Below are 20,249 nucleotides of genomic sequence, written 5' to 3'. Positions count from 1 at the left end.
GAGCACCGCGGCGCGGTCCTGGCTCCGCTCCTGGCCCCCTGAGGGTCTGGGACAAGCCCGTTTATAAATTGACTTTATAAATCAGTTGCCTACAAAATGGGGGTGATGCCGCCGGCTTCTCAGGTAGGTTGTGGGCGTTAAGCAGGAGGCGAACGGGGCCGCACTTGGGAGCGGGGAGGAACGAGCGAGCGCAGTCTTACCCCGGGCTCTGGAACGTTCGAGGTCTCCGGGAGGGGCCGGCGAGGGCCCCGGCGGGCGACCGGGCTGCTGGCCCTTCCAGGAGAAACAGCCGCCCGCCCCGCGCCTCCCCGGACCAGCCTGCGGTGGAAAGACCACAAGCCTCCGGGGCGGCCAAGTTCAGGGGCACCACCCCCTACTCCCCGCACCCCGGTGGGCCCCTGGTCTGCGCGGGCCGGGCCCCCCCTCCCCAGCTCAGTCCCCGTTTTCTGGAGCCCTGCCCTTCCTCCCGTCCGCAGCTCATCCTCCCCGCGGGGAGGCCCAGGCCGAGGCCCGGTCCGAGCGCCGCAGCCCACAGCCAGCCCGCCCGATTCCCGAGTCCCGACACGGCCGGAAGCGCATTTTCCTCCCGCCCCCAGCGCGGCCGCTCTAGGAACCCGGGGTGCGGGCTTCTCAGTGGGAATAACCCCTTCGGCCCCGGCAAGTGAAATCGGCTTCTGGAGGAATTGGTACACTTGCTCCCTGAGGAGGGTTGAGTTGCCTGGTGCTCACTCCGGGGGACGTTTTGATGATTCTGGTGCCTAGATCAGGAGGGCGAAGCCCAACTGCCTCGGTTTCTATCCCAGCTCGGCTGAGGTCATTTCACCTCTCTGAGCCTTGGCTTTCTTACCTGCAAACATAACCAAGCTAGCTCAAAGGCTTGCTGTAAGGATTCAATGAATTAATACATGTAAGCACTTAAAAGTGTGCTTGACACATAATAAGTGCTCAATAAACGCTAGCCAACGTCATTATTATTGCTATTATTACTGCTGTCTTTTTTAAAAGGTCTGTCGGTAGAGGGTCAGTTTTGTGACACAAGAATAAGGAACACGGTAGAGACAATAGTAAGGGCTGCTATTGATTGAGGACCTTCTTGCTAGGTTACTTACAGACCTTATCTCTATGGCCTTAGGGCAATTCTGTGAAGGGAGTATTATTCTTTGTCCCATTTTATAGGTAACTGAGTGTATGTCAGAGTCTGATTTGAACTCAGATCCCTCTGGTTCCAGGGCACATGCTCTTCTTCTCCTCCACACTGCGTCTCTGATATTGAAAACTTTTTCTGGGAATTCCAAACTAAAGCATCAAAACAGACATGGATGTCTAGTTAGTCCAGAGCTGAGGAGGCTGTGCAAAATCACCTAATTCCTCCAACGGGACAAAAGTCAATAATGAAGGGAACTGCCCCGGGATGGACACCATCCTTGCCTAAAGAAAAGGATCTTGTGACCTTAAAAACGAGCAAGTTGCGCAGATCCCCCTGGAGGTCCACTGCAGTGGGTACGATTCCTGGTGCCGGAACTAAGATCCCGCATGCCATGTGGTGCGGCCAAAAAATAGGAGAAAAAAAAAGCAAGTTGTAGACGTCCAAAGAGAGAAAGGCGTTGAGCATACATTTTAAGGATAAATTAAAACCATGTTTTTATGTGCAAAAACAATTACCATCCAGCCCGCCCTTTCACACACCCTGTGGAAACCTCAGGGGCCAGTTTGACTGGCCGTTTCTTCCTGCTTCAATTCCTCAGAGTCCCTCTGGGCAGTTTTCACTGGGCTCTAGCACTTAGTACTACTAAAGGTCCTTAGAGTGTGTGGAAGCCTGGAGGACGTGGGCGGCTGTTCTTTCTTCCTTTCATTCTCTAGGGATTTAGCAACTAGACAGGCATGCAGGAGAGCAGCCCAGGAGAGGGTGGGCCTGGAAGCTGTGAGTGAAAGGGGTGAGAGGCAATGGGAGATGAGGAACTGGAGTTGGTGGGCACCAACTTTCTTCCCCTCCTCCTCCCCATGTCCTTAGGCACCCCGCTCCCTCTGCCTGGTTGAACCTTTGAGAGGGCTAGACATTGTCCATCTTGTCGCTTCTGCAAGAAAGAGTGGGGCTTTCCCAGGATCACTCCACAAGTTAATGGTTTAGTCAGGACTGCTTAGGACATGAATACCTCATTTAATGTACCCAAGGCAGGAAAAGGAGCATGAGGCCACACTGGTTCAAAGACCATACACACTTTCTCCAGTAAGGAAAACCATGTCCATACAATACAGGGGAGATGTTTTCTAATAATTTTTCCTTTTCACTTCTTTTTTTTCTTTTTTTTTTTTGCGGTACGTGGGCCTCTCACTCTTATGGCCTCTCCCATTGCGGAGCACAGGCTCCGGACGCGCAGGCTCAGCGGCCATGGCTCACGGGCCCAGCTGCTCCGTGACATGTGGGATCTTCCCGGACCGGGGCACGAACCCGCGTCCCCTGCATCGGCAGGCGGACTCTCAACCACTGCGCCACCAGGGAAGCCCTCACTTCTTTTCATAGTTTGAAAAAAAAATTCAAATGGTATAAAAAGATAAAAGTGCAAAGCCAGCCAGCCTCCTGCCTCTGGCTGCCCCATCCCCTATCAACACCTGCTGAGGTGAGCATGTTACCAATTTCTTATGTATCTTTCTAGAGATACTTTACGCATATGCAAGCATCTCCTTTTAGAAAAACATAAAAATGATAGCACACTGTAGATACTTGCTTTTCCCCTGGCTTTTTTCACATAGCAACATTTTTTTAAAATAAATTTTAAAATTTTATTTATTTATTGTTTCTGGCTGCATTGAGTCTTCGTTGCTGCGCGCGGGCTTTTTTCTCTGGTTGTGGCGAGTAGGGGCTACTCTTCGTTGCGGTTCGTGGGCTTCTCATTGTGGTGGCTTCTCTTGTTGCGGAGCACAGGCTCTAGGCGTGTGGGCTTCAGTAGTTATGGCACATGGGCTCAGTAGTTGTGGCGCATGGGCTTAGCTGCTCTGCAGCATACGGGATCTTCCTGGACCAGGGATCAAACCCGTGTCCCCTGCACTGGTAGTCGGATTCTCAACCACTGCGCCACCAAGAAGCCCTCACATAGCAACATATTTTGGAGAATGTTTCGAGTCAGTTTGTACATAACTAGTTCATTTATTTTCACAGCTGCTGAGTATACCATTGTATGGATATGCCATAATTTATTTAATCAGTTCCCCTATTGGTGGACGTGTAGATTATTCACAGTCTTTTGCTATAAAAACAACATTTCAGTGTGTATGATTGTGCATACGTCTTTGTGTGCACGTGTCACCAAGCCTGTAGGATCTAGAAATGGAATTGTTGGGTCAAAGGGTGTGGGCGTTTTGAATTTTGATCAGTGTAGCAAATTTCTCCTTCCTCCAAAGAGGCAGTGCAGATGTATCCTCTTATTAATCATGTTTGAGAGTGTCTGTTTCTCCACAAAGTATAGAATCAGACTATTCATATTTGATAACTTCTTAGGTTAAAAACAGTGTTTCATGGTTGTTTTTATTTGCATTACGAGGGTTTTTTCTTTTATAAATTTATTTATTTAATCTATTTATTTCTGGCTGCGTTGGGCCTTTGTTGCTGCACGCGGGCTTTCTCTAGTTGCGGCGAGTGGGGTCTAGTCTTCGTTGCGGTGCACGTGCTTCTCATTGTGGTGGCTTCTCTTGTTGCGGAGCACGGGCTCTAGGTGAGCAGGCTTGAGTAGTTGTGGCACGCAGGCTCAGTAGTTGTGGCTCACAGGCTTAGTTGCTCTGTGGCATGCAGGATCTTCCCGGACCAGGGATCGAACCTATGTCCTCTGCATTGGCAGGAGGATTCTTAACCACTGTGCCACCAGGAAAGTCCCTGAGGTTTGTTTTATAACCAACACTGGTGAGAGAAAATTGAAAGCTGACATTGGAGGTGTGAGATTTTAAGAAAGCATCATGCTGCTTTGAACTAAGTCACGTCTGATCTGATTTGGACGAAGAAAATGAGAAAATTTGCCAATGAGCTCTAAGCCACCTGACTCCTTGGAGAAGAGGTACAAAAGACAGACAAATGATTTTCAAAAGAGGGGAAAGATATCAGTAACACAAACCAACGGCCAGGAATCTTGATGTTTAACTCAGCTAGAATTCTAAACCAGACCATCAAATGGATGATTTTTGAGTACAATTGAATGGTGTAGGGAAGAGGAAGGACACTGAGTCCTATCAGACTGCAATAATCACAGCTTTTACCTAACAGGGTGACCTTGGGCAAGCTACTTCATATATCTCTGAACTTCTACTTCTTCAGCATAAAATAGGGGCAGTAATAGCCATGGGCCAGAGTTATGGCAAAAACTAAAATAACTCATGGAAAATGCTTGGCACAAAAGATATCAGTGGGAGTTCCCTGGCGGTCCAGTGGTTAGGACTTGCGGCTTTCACTGCCGTGGGCCTGGGTTCAATCTCTGGTCCAGGAACTAAGATCCCACAAGCTGCACCGTGTGGCTGGAAAAAAAAAAAAAAAAGATATTAGTTAAAGTGGAAGGAAGGAGGTCAAACCTGAGCCCTCTGAGGTTATAGGCCCTAGACATCTGAGAAAAGGGGAAGAAAGCTGGACAGATGATCTGGAGATAGAACAGCTGTAAGCCAGAGCAGCTTGATCGCCCCTGTAAAAGGCAGTATTTTCCAAATCTAGTGATCAGATCTCAAGGGTGAAAAGCCAGACAAACAAAACCTCCAAATACTATCCCCCTTAAAGCTTGAAACAAAACCATCTTCTTATCAGTTGGGTATTTCTAGGGCCACCAATGTTTCATTCTTTGTGAATGGCCCCTGGAGACGACAAGGAAGAGGTACTGTGTATCTAATCTGTCAACCCCCAAAAAAGCCTAAAGATGCATGTTGCAGTTACTCCCCTTATTGGGATTATGAGTGGGATGCGTAATTTGTAATAGTGTCTTTAAACCCGGCTGCGTTTATGGCAGCCATGCTGCTCATCACGCCCCGTCGGAGCTGTGTTTGCCATCTGTCTCTGTGTTGGACTGGATCCAGAATTGGATCCAGATTAGGGTTGAAGACATGGCCCTCGGCATCTCAAAATGTCATCTTGATGAGGACTCACCGGAGAACTTTCTCCCAAACCTCACGTGAGTTTTGTAACCAATCTTTGCTTCAGCCTCTAGAAAGCACAGCAAATCTGTAACCCGCTTTTAGTAGTTATAAACAGAGCTTTATACATATGTATTGTATACCAACCCTGGATCCATGTTATCATTTCACCCCTTATTTTCCCTTTGCCATTTAATTTTTTATCTTGATCATGATACCCTACTACTGCTACTGTCAGTAATTATGGCCAGCGTTTTAGCGGCTGTGAGGCTTACTAGATGCCAGGCACCTGTTGCAATGCTTCAAGTCTTTGTTGAAACCAAGCAAGGTACAAATAGATAAAGAAACAAACACAACTGCCAGGTTCCCTCATCTCCCTTATGGTACCAACTTAAAGGGGTCGTTTTAATATCTGAGGACATAAATCTTAGAGAAAGGCTGCATATCTTTGACTTCATAGTTCTGCTTATGAAGCTGTATTTGGAAATAAACAGACCTACAAAGCAAAACAAGAACCTCTCAGCAGTCAGAAGGCATCAGTCAGGGAATTCCCTGGTGGTCCAGTGGTTAGGACTCTGTGCTTCCACGGCAGGGGTCCTGGGTTTGAACCCTGGTCAGGGAGCTAAGATCCCGCAAGCTGCTCACTGTGGCCAAAAAAAGAAAAAGAAAAATGAGTCAAATTGAAGGAAACATATCAAATAAATAATAGTACAGTGGGTACCCAGATGTGGCAAAGGTGTTAAGTAGAACTTAGGAATCCCTGAGGTCAGACCCCCAGACAAAGGTGAGGGCAGTTATCTAGGAGACACTGTAGTCAGGGAAGGAAGAGGAAGGATTTAGCTGGATTTCGAAGGAGAGAAGCTCCAGTCTTAAAGCTGGGAAATCCAAGACTTCACAGTTGATCTGTGGCCTAGAACATGTTATCTGACTTGTTTGCAGTCCCATTCCCTTGTGAGTAAAAAGAGGATGATAATACTTGCCTCTCAAAGGTAGAAACAAATGCCTTCATGTGAATGAAAGTATAAGTTGTAAAATGCTTACTCAATGTGAGCTACTGTCAGGGCCTAGATTTACATTGGCTGGTATTTGATCAGGACCCTGCAGACAGACCAGACTCAGCTATGTGGACAGGAGGAGGGGAAGTGCTTTAGAGCATAGGGAGGGAGTCAGGGTTTGGTGAAAGGCCCAGAAGCAGGACAGCCCTTACTCTGTCAGGGGATGGGTGGGGTGGAGCCCTTGGTACGTGGGAGGGTGGGGATTACCTGTGAGGGAGGCAGAAAGGCTGCGTTCAGATAGGGCCAGGCCCTTCGGGGGTTTGAACTTCACTGTTCTACAGGCACAGTTCTAGGTTCCTTGGGGGATGTCAATGGTGGAATCAGGCTTCAAACTTTTGAGAGCTTCCCGATTTTTTAAAAAGAATTTTAATGTGTGTGACAATATAATACTCTCCTCCATCTGCCTTCAACCTTCTTTCCCTTGCGTAGGCCCCAGTAGAGCATTTGCTCCCAGGGCTGATGGGAACCTCTCCAGAAGGTTAGTCCATGTGTCACATATGGATAGGAAATCAGTTGAATCGACCTAATTTGACTCGGATTAGTACAAACCTGAAAAGGAAATCAACTTTTTTTTTAATCCCACAATCGCCACTCCTAACCTTCCATTTAAAAAGTGGTTGTGGGCTTCCCTGCTGGCGCAGTGGTTGGGAGTCCGCCTGCCGATGCAGGGGACGCGGGTTCGTGCCCCGGTCCGGGGGGATCTCACGTGCCGTGGAGCGGCTGGGCCCGTGAGCCATGGCCGCTGGGCCTGCGCGTCCGGAGCCTGCGCACTTCCGCAACGGGAAAGGCCACAACAGGGAGAGGCCCGCGTACCACAAAAGAAAAAAAAAAAAAAAGTGGTTGTTTTTTTTTTCCTCTAAATTGGAAATCATCAAACAGAACAAAAGATTACAAAGCTAAGTCTTGCTCTTACTTCAGATTCTCACTTCTCCTCCCCAGAAGTAACTCTTTCCAGGTACTTATGCAAACTCCCCAGAATAGTCAAGATATACACAAAAGTTATTCACAGAGTCGGACTCTTGCGGTTGGAGAACATCTGAGCGACCATGTCATTTTTCAGAGGTGGTAACTGAGGCCCTGAAAGCTTAGCGACTAGAGTTAGTTCAGATCATACCTTAATGGTTTCAAAACAGTATACAAAGATTTCATTTCTCTTCATTTGTATTATATATATATATAATATACACATATATATAATATACACATTTACTTAATATATAAGTTAATTTTATTTATACAATGATATATGTGGTCTTCAGTAGCTTAATCAAAGTTATTTTAACTTTATAAAAATAGAAAAGTTCCGTAATTTCCAAAAATTAAAAAAACAAACAAACCATCTCTGTTGAGGATGAGGACCATGGAGTCATTCTGAGGGCAAACACTGCAGTGCCTTTGGGGAGACCCATGGGCACCAGATGGGTGGGGAGAAGTAAAGGACACTGGAAGCAGGACAGCTGGCTGGAAAGTCACTGTGGTAATTCAGGAATGAGAACCAGGGGGCTGCAGTGGCCTGGGGCAGGCGGATGGAAGAGCTGGATGGACTCAGCAGGGGTGCCATAGGCCTGAGGACCTACTGGCTAAGGGGTACAGAAGATGGACCCCCCCAGGCTTGGTATCGTGTAGGGAAAAGGAGCCGGTGAATCTGGGATGAGGGCGAAGTGGACGGGTCTGTTCAGCAGATGGAGAGAAAGAGCTAAGGCTTTGAGGATGGGGCAGAGCTGGGCAGCTAACAGCTAAGGATTTGGAACTGACCACATGCAACAGGAGATTTCTGAGGAAGAGAATGTAAAGGAAGGACTTGGTTCTGAGCTCAGGGGACACGGTGGTCGGGAGGCACCAGGAGGGAAGAACTTGTTGTGACAAAGCCTTAGGAGCCACCGTTGGCACCTGAACAGTTCCTGAGTCTGGAATCTCAGGCTCTCAGAGGTGGAAGGGACCTCCAGGTCCCCAGACCCAGCTCTTGTCCCGCATTTGAGAACCACGTTCCTGAATAGCAGCTCCCAATATTCCCTGTGGGCACGCACATCTCCGCGGAAGAAGGCCCCATCCGTTCCTGGTGGCAGCATCTGGCAGCCTTTCTGCCTGTGGTTAGACAGCTGTCCTGGTGACAAGGTGCTTGGGGTGGTGAGGTGAGTGGCCTCCTCCAGCTTCACCTTCCCAGTCCTTGCATCCTGCCCTGAGAGCGTCCCCATCCATACAGCAGGGGATTGGAATGTCTAGTCGTGGCCCCAAGTCCTCCCAGATTACTCAGGACATTACCCAGATTTCCAGACTCCTGGCTCTCCTGCCCACCAGGCTGAGGGCTGTGCCCTCTGATGAGGAAGACTGAGGCAGACGTGGCTAGAGTTGGTCAGCTCCAAATTCTTGCATCATCTCATTTAACCCTCCCGTCCCTTGGAAACCAAGGCTCATCCTCTTTCCAAAGAAGAGGAAGTTAAATCTCCAAGAGACAAAGTGACTTGCCCAAGATCATACTGGCAGTGAGGATGGCGCAGGGTTTGGATCAGGATCTACCTCCAGGACCTCACTGCTCTCAAAGCAACCTGGGCCTCGGGGCACAAGGCCCTGTATTAAGGGGCCATGTGGGAGGCTCGTGAGCTGTGACCAAGAAGAACATGGCAGTGGGTTGTCCATGAAAGGCAGGGAGTCAATCCAATCCTCATCCTTCCAGGAATTCCCCTGCCAGGAGGGTCTCCTTCACGACCACTGTGCCAGCTGACTATAGGCAACAGGACAGCACACTGTCGTCTATAGTCAGAGCGCCCTTTGCCTCCCTAGAAGCAGGACAGGAAACTTTCTGGAAAATGGCTTGGCCCATCCGGAGTGCCCTGCCCTTCCCAATTCCTCTCTCCAGCTTGTGGAGCAAGATGAGGAGAGAATGGCGGGGCTGAGAGGCTTACCCTGTGGTCCCAGAAACGCACGCACACACACACACACACACACACACACACACACACACACACACACACACACACACAGCCAACCTGAGCCCTGATGGTTCTGAAGTCAGCATGCCTGGGTTTGAATCCATCTCTGTCACTAGTAAGCTGTGTACAAGTGACTTACTCTATCCTCAAATAATAATAATATTGGTTTCATGAGTTGTTTTGAAGGTTCATGGAGTTACTACATGTAAACCCTTGGAACAGTGCCCAGCATATAGTGAATAATGAAAGGAACTACGTCAGCAGACATGATCCTATTTATTACTCTGAACCTGGTAGACACAGATCAAGGGGTACAGAATCAATAGCTACAGTTAAGTGGGTGCTGGAGCATCAACAGTGAAAGATGATTAACATACTGAAACCACCTTTCAGCCTCACGGTTGGGGAATACAAGAGGAGTGACAAGGATTGTGACAAGCTGGAAAGCCCGTGCCCCTCTAAAGAAGGAAGCTACCGCCCAGCCAGTTGTTGCCATGTGAAAATTTGGGTGATGTTGCCACATCTTTGGATTTTCCAAAATTTGAATTTTTATGTGAAATGTACCAATTTTTAAATGTGGCAATTAATTCAGTTTTTAAAAAACCCCAAAACCTTGTAGGCCAAATTCAACTCTTCTGTGAGCCTCCAGGGTACAGCTTTCCTGTCGACTTACTGCCCCACGGCCAGGTCAGGCTTTTGCAGCCCTGGGAGGGCAGAAGAGAGCCTTGAGGGCCGGATCTGCCCACAAGCCTCTCTGATCCCAAGTCGGCCTCCTTCTCACCTGTCCCTCCGAGCAAAGGGGAGAGTGGGGATGTCTGGGAATGAATGTGATCGTGCAGTGGAGGCTCTGCCCAACTCTACCCCATCTGTCCAGCCTAGGGATTAATCCAGAAACAGATGGAAGAGGCAGAAGGATGACTTCATTCCACGCACTGAGCACCTACTACCTGCCATTACTGTTCTAGGTGCAGTGGAGACAGCAGTGATTACAAGAGGCCAGGCCCCTGCCCTGATGGAGCAGATCTTAACCCCTGTGTGTGCGGGAGGGGAAGGCAGTGCCAGAGGTGATGCGTGCTTTGAGAAACAGAGCAGGGGAAGGGGGGCCAGGAGGAGCAAAGGCCCTGAGGCTTGACTGAGGTGTCAAAGGTGACAGAAGCCAAGGATAAGATGGAGATATGCCTGCTAGGGAAGGTGGAAGGAGACAGCCCTGATAAGGAGCAGAGGCAGGGCCAGCAGGGCCTCTTCTGCTGGTCACACTCTCTAAACCGCATATGTAGGCCCAGAGGAGTTGCCTCCCCTTAGCAATTTCTGACAGTTTGTTCCTCCCCTCACTCCCTCACATCTCTGGACAGATAGCCCTTTTCACACTCTCTTTGTGAATGTGATTTGTAATTCCTTTGTGTTTATCACACACACACAAACACACACAATCAAACCTCTTGAGTTCTTGAGGGTAGAGAGCCCAATTTTTGTTCAGCTCTGAGGTCTCCCTGCCGTTATGCTCCCCACAGTGCCCAGAAATAATAGGCTTTCATATACCAAAGTGTTAAACTGAAATAATGGCATGGCTTAAGCACGTTCCCTCACTTCTCACACCTTAGTTTCCTCTCCTGTAAAATGGGGATAATCATTGATTATGATGAGGAGGAAAAGAGAAAAAGGCTATAAAAATTGGGGGCCTAGATAACCTGGACTTGAGGCCACCATGGTTTTTCTCTTGCTCTGAGTTGGGTGCCCCTGGAGCTACTGGGAAACATTCTTGCCCTCCTCCCTCCTGCCACCACGGGGCCTCAGTTTCCTCCTCTGAGGGGAGCTAACTGGGAAAGAGGGGCCAGCACACACTTCCCAGTGAGGCTGGGGCTAGGGACACAGGCTGCCACAAATCTCTCGTGGCTGCGCTGGTCCCCTCAGCCCAAATGCTTGTTGCTGTGACTACTTATTTCACCTAAGCCATTTTTGGTCTGTAGGATGTTCCGTCTCCAGGTCTGTCCTGCCAGCCCTGGCTCCCACCCCACAATCCAGGCATCCAGGACCCATGCCTGGGTCTGAGTCCCAACAAAGGCAGGCCCCGGAGACCAGCAGCCAACAAATCTGAGATAGGGCTTTCTGGTAGTGGCAGGCGGAGCCCCTGTGAAATGGAGGGCGGCCATAAATCCGGAGGCCCTCACTGGTATCTGGGTTCCCCCGAGAACTGGCTTCCACTGGAGACGGAGAGAGGGGCGTCGTCTCAGCCACCTCCCTGCTTCCCGTCCTCTTTTTCTCCCAGGCTGTGGGAGGCAAAGGGTTAAATCCCATAGAGCTGATGCTCTGACTCCAGGCTAGAGGGGCCCGGGAAGCTGGGGTCACTTCCTGCTCCGTCCCAGTCACCCTGAACTGGTCCCCGGGTCCTCAGCCTGGGATCACCCCTTGAGAAGGACCCCAGAGTCCTCGGCATCTAGCCCGCCCCCCGAGGCAGGGCATTCAAGGGGTTAAGTCCCCTGGGGCTGGATTCTGCCTTCCGGCCTTTCCCAGACCCCAGAGCCGTGAGTTGGGGGCGCCTGGGTTCCCGGGGGGTTGGCCCGGAGGGCCCGGGACGGCCGCCGGGGAACAATGGGGCGCGAGAGGCAGGGGCTGGGCGCGGGACTGAGCCCCCTCCCCCGCCCCCGGGCCGCCCGGGTTAGGGGTGGGGGCCGGGAAAGGGCCGTGAGGGCCGAGGATTCTGGGAAGAGCGCGAGGGTCTGGCTGTGGGGGAGGGGAGGGCGTGAGCATTCTGGGAAGAGGGAATTCGGCCTGGCGGGCCGGGCCGGGGGCCGGGGCGCCGCGGGAGAGCCGGGAATCCTGGGTGCCCCGGGCGGGGGAGGGGAGGATGCCAGGCTCGGGGTTGGGAGCCAGAAGGAGGGTCGTGGGGACCGGCTGGAGCAGAAGTCCAGGGTCCGGGCTGGTGTGGGTGTCGGGGGGCCGGGGCCAGGGTGGCTGTATTCCCGCGGCTGCTTCCATGTCAGGGTCACCCTGGGCCGCTCTCCACACCTCTCTGTGAGGCAGCCTCCTCCTCTCCTTCCCTCCCTCCCTCCCTCCCTCCCTCCGCAGTGGGGCTGGCCTGAGGTCGAGGCCGCTGCAGGCCCAAGCACTTCTTGCCTCCCTCGTTCTCCCCACTTTGATACTCCATGTCGGCCTTGTCATTAACCCCTTCCCTTCTACCCTGGATCGCTGAGTTTGAATTTCTCGAGAGAGGATCATGGTACATAAATTCTTACCTGTCCTTAGCAAACACAGCAGGCCTCTTCAACATAGTCAGGCAGCCCCCAGCTTGGCAGAAGTCCCTGCTTCCACCTTCCCAAAGACACTTACAGATGGGGGTGGGGGATTCTCATAGCCTAAGGAGCTGCGGAGATGAAGAAGTTCATTTACTTCCTAACATCTAAGTCCTGTCTCTCCTACTGCTGTTTGGCAGGCTTCAGCTAGCTCCTGCTTCACTTTGGTCACCACCCTGCTGCCTTCTCACAAGTCCTTGCACCATCGCCCCCATACACACAGTGGTTATCCCACATGGCCACTCAAAGCCCAGGCCCTCCCCAGGGTCTCTCTTGGGAGTTCTCCTCCTAGCACTTAGCTCCTGTGGCCCTGTTCCCTCATCATGGAATCATATGACTGTCTCTGGAGTGACAACTGCCTGTGTTTTACTCTGAACTCCTGCTCCTCTGCTGCCATCCCCTTTAAAGGCATTGGACCAAACAGGTTTTCTAGGAGCAAGGGGCATCTCATTCATTCATCTTTCGTTCATTCAAAATTTATTGAGCACCTATTACGTGTTAGGGATGGGATACAGCAGTAATGAAAGAGAAGATGGATTAGAGGAAGGGGTACCAGGATGGGAGTGGTAGTGGAAGCCTTCAGTGGGGAGTACTCTGTTTCGAGTTCACAGCTACAGATTGTCAGGATCCAACCTCTCCTTTTACAGCCAGGGAAACCTCTTGATCCCAGGAATTTCTCCATCCCGTTCCCATGGCCAGCAGGCTCTGTCTGAGCTTCTTTCCCCAGCTGCCCACGTTTATGAGTTTCACATGACTTTCAAGGTCACTTCCCTCTCTTAGAGGCTGCGACAAGCCAGACACAGAGCCTTGCATATCTGGTCTTAGCTCTGCCACTTCCCAGCCTGTGACCTTGGAGAAATCTCCCTGGGCATTGATTTCCTAATCTGGAAAATGGACAGCCTGATTCCTGGGTCTCCTCACAGGACTGTGGGGAGGATGGGGTGCGACAATGAGGACAGCACAGCGGGCACTGTGTCAGCTAGCTGTCAGCTGCCAGGTGGTCTCCACACACTCATCCCGCCTCTCTTTTCCTTTCCAATTCCCTCTCAAGGTAGTTCCTGCAGAAGCCCCCGATGGCTTTAAACTGCCCCCTCTCCCTACCTCTGGCCCGAGCTTCGACCTTCTTTCTGTGCTTGGATAACGGGAAAGTGCCCCAGTCTTTTGGAGGGCCCTGTCCCCTCAGGGAAATCAGGGTGGTTACTTTCTTTTTTTAACTCTTTAAGTGTTCCAGGCAGTCTTGGTTGTCTATGGGGCTCATAAGGAAAGTTTATTGGTCCCAATTAGCAGACCCATTAAGGAGGAAAATTAGAGTCTTTAATGAACTTCCTCTGATTAGCAAAATAACAGGTTTCCCAGCCTCTGGGCATCAGAGGGGTAGGGTGAGAGCCTGCTTCCCCTGTGGGTATCAGATAATACCTCTCCAGCCCCCAGTGTGGGTTCAAAGGGTTATGACTGATGAGCTTTTAATTACACTCTTAAATTCACCTACTTGCTTAGTTGTGATCTTAAGATCTGGAGCAGGAATCTGGCCTGCGGGGGCGGGGTGGGGGGAGGGGGGTGGGCGCGGTGAGAACTGATGCCCAGAAGAATGGGGAGGTAGGAGACTGCAGTTCAGATCAGGAGAAATAGGGGCTGGGGGGTGGGCAGGTGGGGGAGTGGGGCTGGGGGAGTAAAGGAAGGCGGGAGGTCAGCTCCCATGGTGTGCTCTCTCCCCTCCCCTCCCCTCCCCAGGGTCCCTGGAGCACTGGGCAGTCCTGAGTTCTGGGATGGAGCCCGAGGCAGCGCTGTGGGGCCCTGATCTGCAGGGTCCTGAGCTGAGCCCCGACGATGCTCATCGAGGTGAGGGACACAAGAAGGGACTGCGGTCCTGACAAGACAGTAGCCCCAGTTCAGGGAGGGGCGCAGACTCTGGGGGAAACCCAGGGGAGGGAAGTGATGCTCGGCCCGTGTTCTGAAAGGAAATGGGGGCTGGAGACTCCCTTTCTCTCTGTAGGTGCCGACAGTGGGAACGAAGAGGAGAGCCCTCAGCAGGAAAGTTCTGGGGAGGAGGTCATCTTGGGAGATCCAACTCAGAGTCCAGAATTCAAGGACCCACCAGAGATGCCCCTGGAGACACCCTCCCAGGATCCCTCAGTCCCGCAGGACCCCCCGGCCCCGCTGGGTCACTCCAGCCCCTCAGACCACCAGACCCCTCTGGACCCCCCAACCCCCGAGGTAGTCCCGACCCCGTCTGACTGGACCAAGGCCTGTGAGGCCAGTTGGCAGTGGGGGACTCTGACCACCTGGAACAGCCCCCCGGTGGTCCCGGCCAACGAGCCCAGCCTGCGGGAGCTGGTGCAAGGCCGCCCTTCCGGGGCCGAGAAGCCCTACATCTGCAACGAGTGCGGCAAGAGCTTCAGCCAGTGGTCCAAGCTGCTGCGGCACCAGCGCATCCACACAGGCGAGCGGCCCAACACCTGCTCCGAGTGCGGCAAGAGCTTCACGCAGAGCTCACACCTGGTGCAGCACCAGCGCACGCACACGGGCGAGAAGCCCTACAAGTGCCCCGACTGCGGCAAGTGCTTCAGCTGGAGCTCCAACCTGGTGCAGCACCAGCGCACGCACACGGGCGAGAAGCCCTACAAGTGCACCGAGTGTGAGAAGGCCTTCACCCAGAGCACCAACCTCATCAAGCACCAGCGCTCTCACACGGGCGAGAAGCCGTACAAGTGCGGCGAGTGCCGGCGGGCTTTCTACCGCAGCTCGGACCTCATCCAGCACCAGGCCACCCACACGGGCGAGAAGCCCTACAAGTGCCCCGAGTGCGGCAAGCGCTTCGGCCAGAACCACAACCTCCTCAAGCACCAGAAGATCCACGCCGGCGAGAAGCCGTACCGCTGCACCGAGTGCGGCAAGAGCTTCATCCAGAGCTCGGAGCTGACCCAGCACCAGCGCACGCACACCGGAGAGAAGCCCTACGAGTGCCTGGAGTGCGGCAAGAGCTTCGGCCACAGCTCCACCCTCATCAAGCACCAGCGGACTCACCTGCGCGAGGACCCGTTCAAGTGCCCGGTGTGCGGCAAGACCTTCACGCTGAGCGCCACGCTGCTGCGGCACCAGCGCACACACACGGGCGAGCGGCCCTACAAGTGCCCCGAGTGCGGCAAGAGCTTCAGCGTCAGCTCCAACCTCATCAATCACCAGCGCATCCACCGCGGCGAGCGGCCCTACATCTGTGCCGACTGCGGCAAGAGCTTCATCATGAGCTCCACCCTCATCCGCCACCAGCGCATCCACACCGGCGAGAAGCCCTACAAGTGCTCCGATTGCGGCAAGAGCTTCATCCGCAGCTCCCACCTCATCCAGCACCGGCGCACGCACACGGGCGAGAAGCCCTACAAGTGCCCCGAGTGCGGCAAGAGCTTCAGCCAGAGCTCGAACCTCATTACGCACGTGCGCACCCACATGGATGAGAACCTCTTCGTGTGCTCCGACTGCGGGAAGGCCTTCTTGGAGGCGCACGAGCTGGAGCAGCATCGAGTGATCCATGAAAGGGGCAAGACCCCCGCCCGAAGAGCTCAGGGCGACAGCCTCCTGGGGCTCGGGGACCCTGCCCTGCTGACCCCACCCCCTGGAGCCAAACCACACAAGTGTCTCGTCTGCGGAAAGGGGTTCAATGACGAGGGCATTTTCATGCAGCATCAGAGGATCCATATTGGAGAAAACCCTTACAAAAATTCAGATGGCCTCCCTGCACACTCCACCCCCAAGCCGCCTCAGTTTCGACCCCCCAGGCTCCCTTTTGGAGGAAATTCCTATCCAGGTGCGGCGGAGGGCAGAGCTGACCCCCCAGGACAGCCCTTTAAAATGCCTGATGGGCAGGAGAGCTTCAGCCAAAGGCTGGGTCTGCTGTCCTCCAAGTCTTACATCTGTTCCCACTGTGGAGAAAGCTTTTTGGATCGTGCTGTCCTCCTTCAACATCAGCTCACCCACGGCAACGAAAAGCCCTTTCTCTTTCCTGATTATAGGATTGGCCTAGGGGAAGGGGCAGGGCCCAGTCCCTTCCTAAGTGGAAAGCCCTTTAAATGCCCCGAATGCAAAAAAAGCTTTGGCCTCAGCTCCGAGCTGCTGCTGCACCAGAAAGTCCACGCCGGTGGGAAACCCCAGAAGAGTCCGGAGCTGGGGAAGAGCTCTTCGGTCCTCCTGGAGCACCTCAGGAGCCCACTGGGGGCCAGACCCTACAGCTGCTCAGATTGTGGGGCCTCCTTCCTCGATCGCCTAGCCCTCATCCGGCACCAGGAGACCCATACCCAAGAAAAGTCCCCCAAACCTGAGGACCCCCACCCAGAGCCAGCCACCCTGTCCACAGGCCAGGAAAATGAGGAGGAAGCCCCCATCCCCACAGAGAGCAGCAGCCACGTGGAAGGGGGAAGCCCCAAAACGCTTTCAGAAGAAAAGCCCTATTTGTGCCCCGAGTGTGGAGACGGCTTCACAGAAGTCGCAGCCCTCCTCCTCCATAGGAGCTGCCACCCAGGGGTCACCCTGTGAAATGGGTCTGGAGACCAGGGGCCTCTCTCTCCTGAGAGGAGCACTGGATCTCCCCAAAAATTATGTGGGGAAAGGAGGAAAACTCTTTCAGATTGTAGCGAGGCAGAGGATAAAGAATGGTGGGTAAAAATAGCGCTTTTACATCAGTGATGAGAAACCCTTTAAAATTGTTGGTGGGAACCACTTATAAGGCAGTAGAGAAAAACTGTTGGGTTAGAAACCCTATAAATACGTAGGAAAAAAAAGCCCTTTAAGTCTGTAGCAGAAAAACCCTATAAACCATAGTGGATAAAAGCCCTATTAATTGTAGGAAGAGGTCCCAATATGTCTCTAGACAACTCTATAAAACTGTATTGAAATCCTTGTGAAACTATAGGGTCAGGGAAGTGCAGGGAATATGACAATGGCGTTGACTTGGGAGGAGTGACCCTTAGAAGGTGTAGACGAACCTCCCATGAACTTGCATTCTCTCCCCTTGGAGTATGGGAGGGAACCTCTCTCCCAGAGCCGTGGACAATTACACTGAGGAAACTGCTCGTCTGGGGAGGAGCGCGGGAATGGGGTGGAACCAGAAAAGGAAGAAAACAGAGGAGAAAAATAAGTGATGAGGAGCCCTCAGATCCACAGAGGAGAAATGACCCAGGAACTAGGAAAAGAAGGTGTAGCTCAGGACACTGGGGGTTCTTGGGGTACGAGGGCAGTCTTAGATGATTGTGTGTGTGAAAGGAAGAGGCCCATGGAATTCCTGATCAGAAAGAACCCAAAAATGGGGAAGGAAAAAAAAATCCAGCCTTTTTAAAGGCTGAAGTTTGGGGTGCATAAAAGCTTTAAGTATAAGGAGACCACAAAAATTAGGGAGGAAGAGTAGGGGGTTGGTTATAGTGCTTTGAGGAAAGCAGACCAAGGTGGAGAAACTGTTCCGATGGAACCCAACAAACTCCAGGCTGCCCAGTCTTCCCTGTCTCCAGGAGCTTGTTAAACTACAAGTACAAGCAGATCCCAGCTCAGGCCATGAGGGTTCCCCCCACCCCCAAAGCAGGCAGGACTCCCCTCTCCCCAGCCCAGCTGGGGACGTCTACTCTCAGAGGCCTCCAGGGATGGAGGGTCCCTCCTGCCACATTCTCAGGTCTCACTGTCAGGAGGCTTCTCCTGAAATCTAACTGCCACCAGTCCTGCTGCAGTGGCAGCCCATTTCCTCAGATTCTGTCCTCAGTCAGAGAGGGAGAACCGCTGCTAGTCGACCTCCAAAGAATAAAGCCCTTCAGAGACTCAAGGCCTGTGTGTGGTTAAATCCTCCCCAGACTTCTCCAAGTCAAGAGAGCTATGTGTGGGCTCTCTGTGGCAACGAGGGACAGCAAGTTGACAGAATAGAGAGCTTTGATTAGCCAGCAACCTGATTTTAAACCTCACTCTTTCATCTGAGCTGTTAGCAAGGCTGCTAGCAGGACAAGCCAGCCCGCACACTGTGATGGGTGTCCAAACGCCCCACAGACTGGACCGTGGGTCCCTGAAGAGTATATGGAGACCTGACCACCTCACCCTGGTACCTGGAGCCCTCTGAGGTTGTTAACAACCCAGCCCGACTGTGGGCTTGCAAAGGGACAGATTCCACCCACTTGGCTCCTTTCCTCCTTAGCCAGAAACCTTCAGAGGGAAATGGAAGGATGAGAAACACACTCCCTGGCCAGGCTTGTCTCCAGTCCTCACACACCACACACAGTGACATACTTTCATTAACCCAGCCAAACCCGCTCACATGACTGGGAGTGTGTGGCAGGGGAAACAGACTGTTTTCTTCTAAAGTGGTTGGAGAGAGAAAACTCTTGAAACATCTGTAACAAGAACCCCATCCCCTAACCCTAGAGACCCTTAAAGAAGGAGAGGACTCCGTCCAGTGCTGGGTTCAATGGAAGTGCCCACTGACCCCACGCTGGCCCCTGTAACGCACTGTGGTCCTGAAGTAAGAGGACTGAGATGCCAGGTGAGGAGTCACATCCCTGGAGAGGGTGACCCAGCTTCCTACAAACTTGTGGAAGAGACCTCTGATTCCACTACCTAAAAGTTCAAAAGGTGAAAGTCCTTCACCCTTCGTCTATCCTGTTCCCAAAGGGATGACCCTCAAATTCAAAGATCGAAGTCATAGAACGCTGTAGGAGGAAGAAGCGAGGCCTGCTGGGGAGAAGGAAAAGGCAGGCCTTGGATGACTACGGGGAGACCCTTGTTAACATCTGCATAAAGCCCCGCCCCACCCAAGTGCCAGGTCAGAGAGCACCACCAAGAGGGGAGAAGAAGGCTGCCTGCCTCTACTGACAGCATGGACCAAGGGGGTGTCCCTCTGAGACTGAGGAAGAGGAGACGATTCTCCAAGCAGGTTTTTTTCCCTGTAAGATGGCAGCAGAAAGAAACTTCAGTTGTAGAGACAAACCCCTTGTAAAGCTGGAAGCAGATCCTCTCAGAAACAGGTCTGAGGAATCTGTCTCCAGAAGGGTCCTGGAGAGCCCTTGGGGCTCCAGGGTCAGTCCAGGGGAAGATGGTCAGTGTGGTCAAAGGCCGACTGAAGGCCAACTGAGGACTAGGGTGTAGCATATGTAGTAGGATGCTCGCATGTTGTAGGGTGAGGGCCAGAGGTCTTGGCTCCGGTACTGAATGGATGATGTGGACACGATTAGTTGGGGTCTGGGGTTTCATAGCAAGAAAGGGGGCAGAGTCAGAGACCTTTGGGGCATCACCTGTTCTCTGTTGCCCACCTCCCCAAACTCTTTTAGCTGGGTACTTTCCTCCCAGAGCAAGCTACATCTTGGGAGGAACTAAACAGGGAACAGGCTGGGGGCGGTGGCAGTGTCCAGAGTCCCTCTGACCAGCTCAGGCCAAGGCCCAGGGGTCGTGGCACTTTCCCACCAGAACTGGGTCTGGAAGGCAGAGCGTAGCCAAACCCTCTCGTTCAACTCCACGCAAGCCTGACTCTTAAGAAGTGCCCTCGTGGAGGAGTGCGACACAGGGTCACAGCGTCATTGGTGAAAGCAGAGGGGAGAATAGAAACTGATCTGAGCTTAGGCTGAAACTTGAAACTGCTATGGATATGGAGGTCAGAAGGGAGCATGGGCATGAATCCTGAATGGTGGGGCAACTCGAAACCATCCCAACCAAGAGGTGGGTTCCATGGCACCCGCCCCTCAGGTGAGCAGCCCCGACTCCTTTGCCCCCGTGAGGGAAGCCCCACTCACCTGACTTGTCCCCCCTGGAGTGAAAAGAGGCCCCACTTTTGAGTGTTGTGTGTCAATAACAGTGTTGTGTCACTGGTGGTCATGTTGAATAGTTGAAGAGAATAAAGGGAATAAGATTTC

The 20,249-nt window shown here is 52.5% G+C and overlaps 2 protein-coding genes across 4 annotated transcripts in view; one reads left to right on the top strand and one right to left on the bottom strand.

Annotated features, from left to right (window-relative positions):
* Positions 1–12,356, bottom strand: part of LOC116740488 (translation initiation factor IF-2-like) — a 22,266-nt gene extending 9,910 nt beyond the window's left edge. Inside the window, exons 1-3 of the mRNA XM_032606130.1 lie at positions 12,322–12,356; positions 11,591–11,809; positions 201–606 (exon numbers count right to left, since the gene is read on the bottom strand). Of these exons, the coding sequence (XP_032462021.1) occupies positions 201–606; positions 11,591–11,809; positions 12,322–12,356 (660 nt within the window). The remainder of the gene's footprint in view (positions 1–200; positions 607–11,590; positions 11,810–12,321) is intronic.
* Positions 11,433–20,249, top strand: ZNF629 (zinc finger protein 629). 3 transcript variants are annotated; one of them, XM_032605929.1, is made up of 3 exons: positions 11,433–11,610; positions 14,110–14,217; positions 14,372–20,249. In XM_032605929.1, the coding sequence occupies exons 2-3, from the start codon at positions 14,145–14,147 to the stop codon at positions 16,903–16,905; spliced, it is 2,607 nt and encodes an 868-aa protein (XP_032461820.1). In that variant the 5' UTR covers positions 11,433–11,610; positions 14,110–14,144; the 3' UTR covers positions 16,906–20,249. The 3 variants fall into 3 exon arrangements, with proteins under 3 accessions (XP_032461820.1, XP_032461821.1, XP_032461822.1); XM_032605930.1 differs by having other exon boundaries at positions 14,353–20,249; XM_032605931.1 differs by lacking the exon at positions 14,110–14,217 and having other exon boundaries at positions 11,455–11,610.

Source organism: Phocoena sinus, chromosome 15 (assembly GCF_008692025.1).
Source record: "Phocoena sinus isolate mPhoSin1 chromosome 15, mPhoSin1.pri, whole genome shotgun sequence".
NCBI lineage: Eukaryota > Metazoa > Chordata > Mammalia > Artiodactyla > Phocoenidae > Phocoena > Phocoena sinus.
This window is presented reverse-complemented; position numbering and strand designations above follow the sequence as displayed.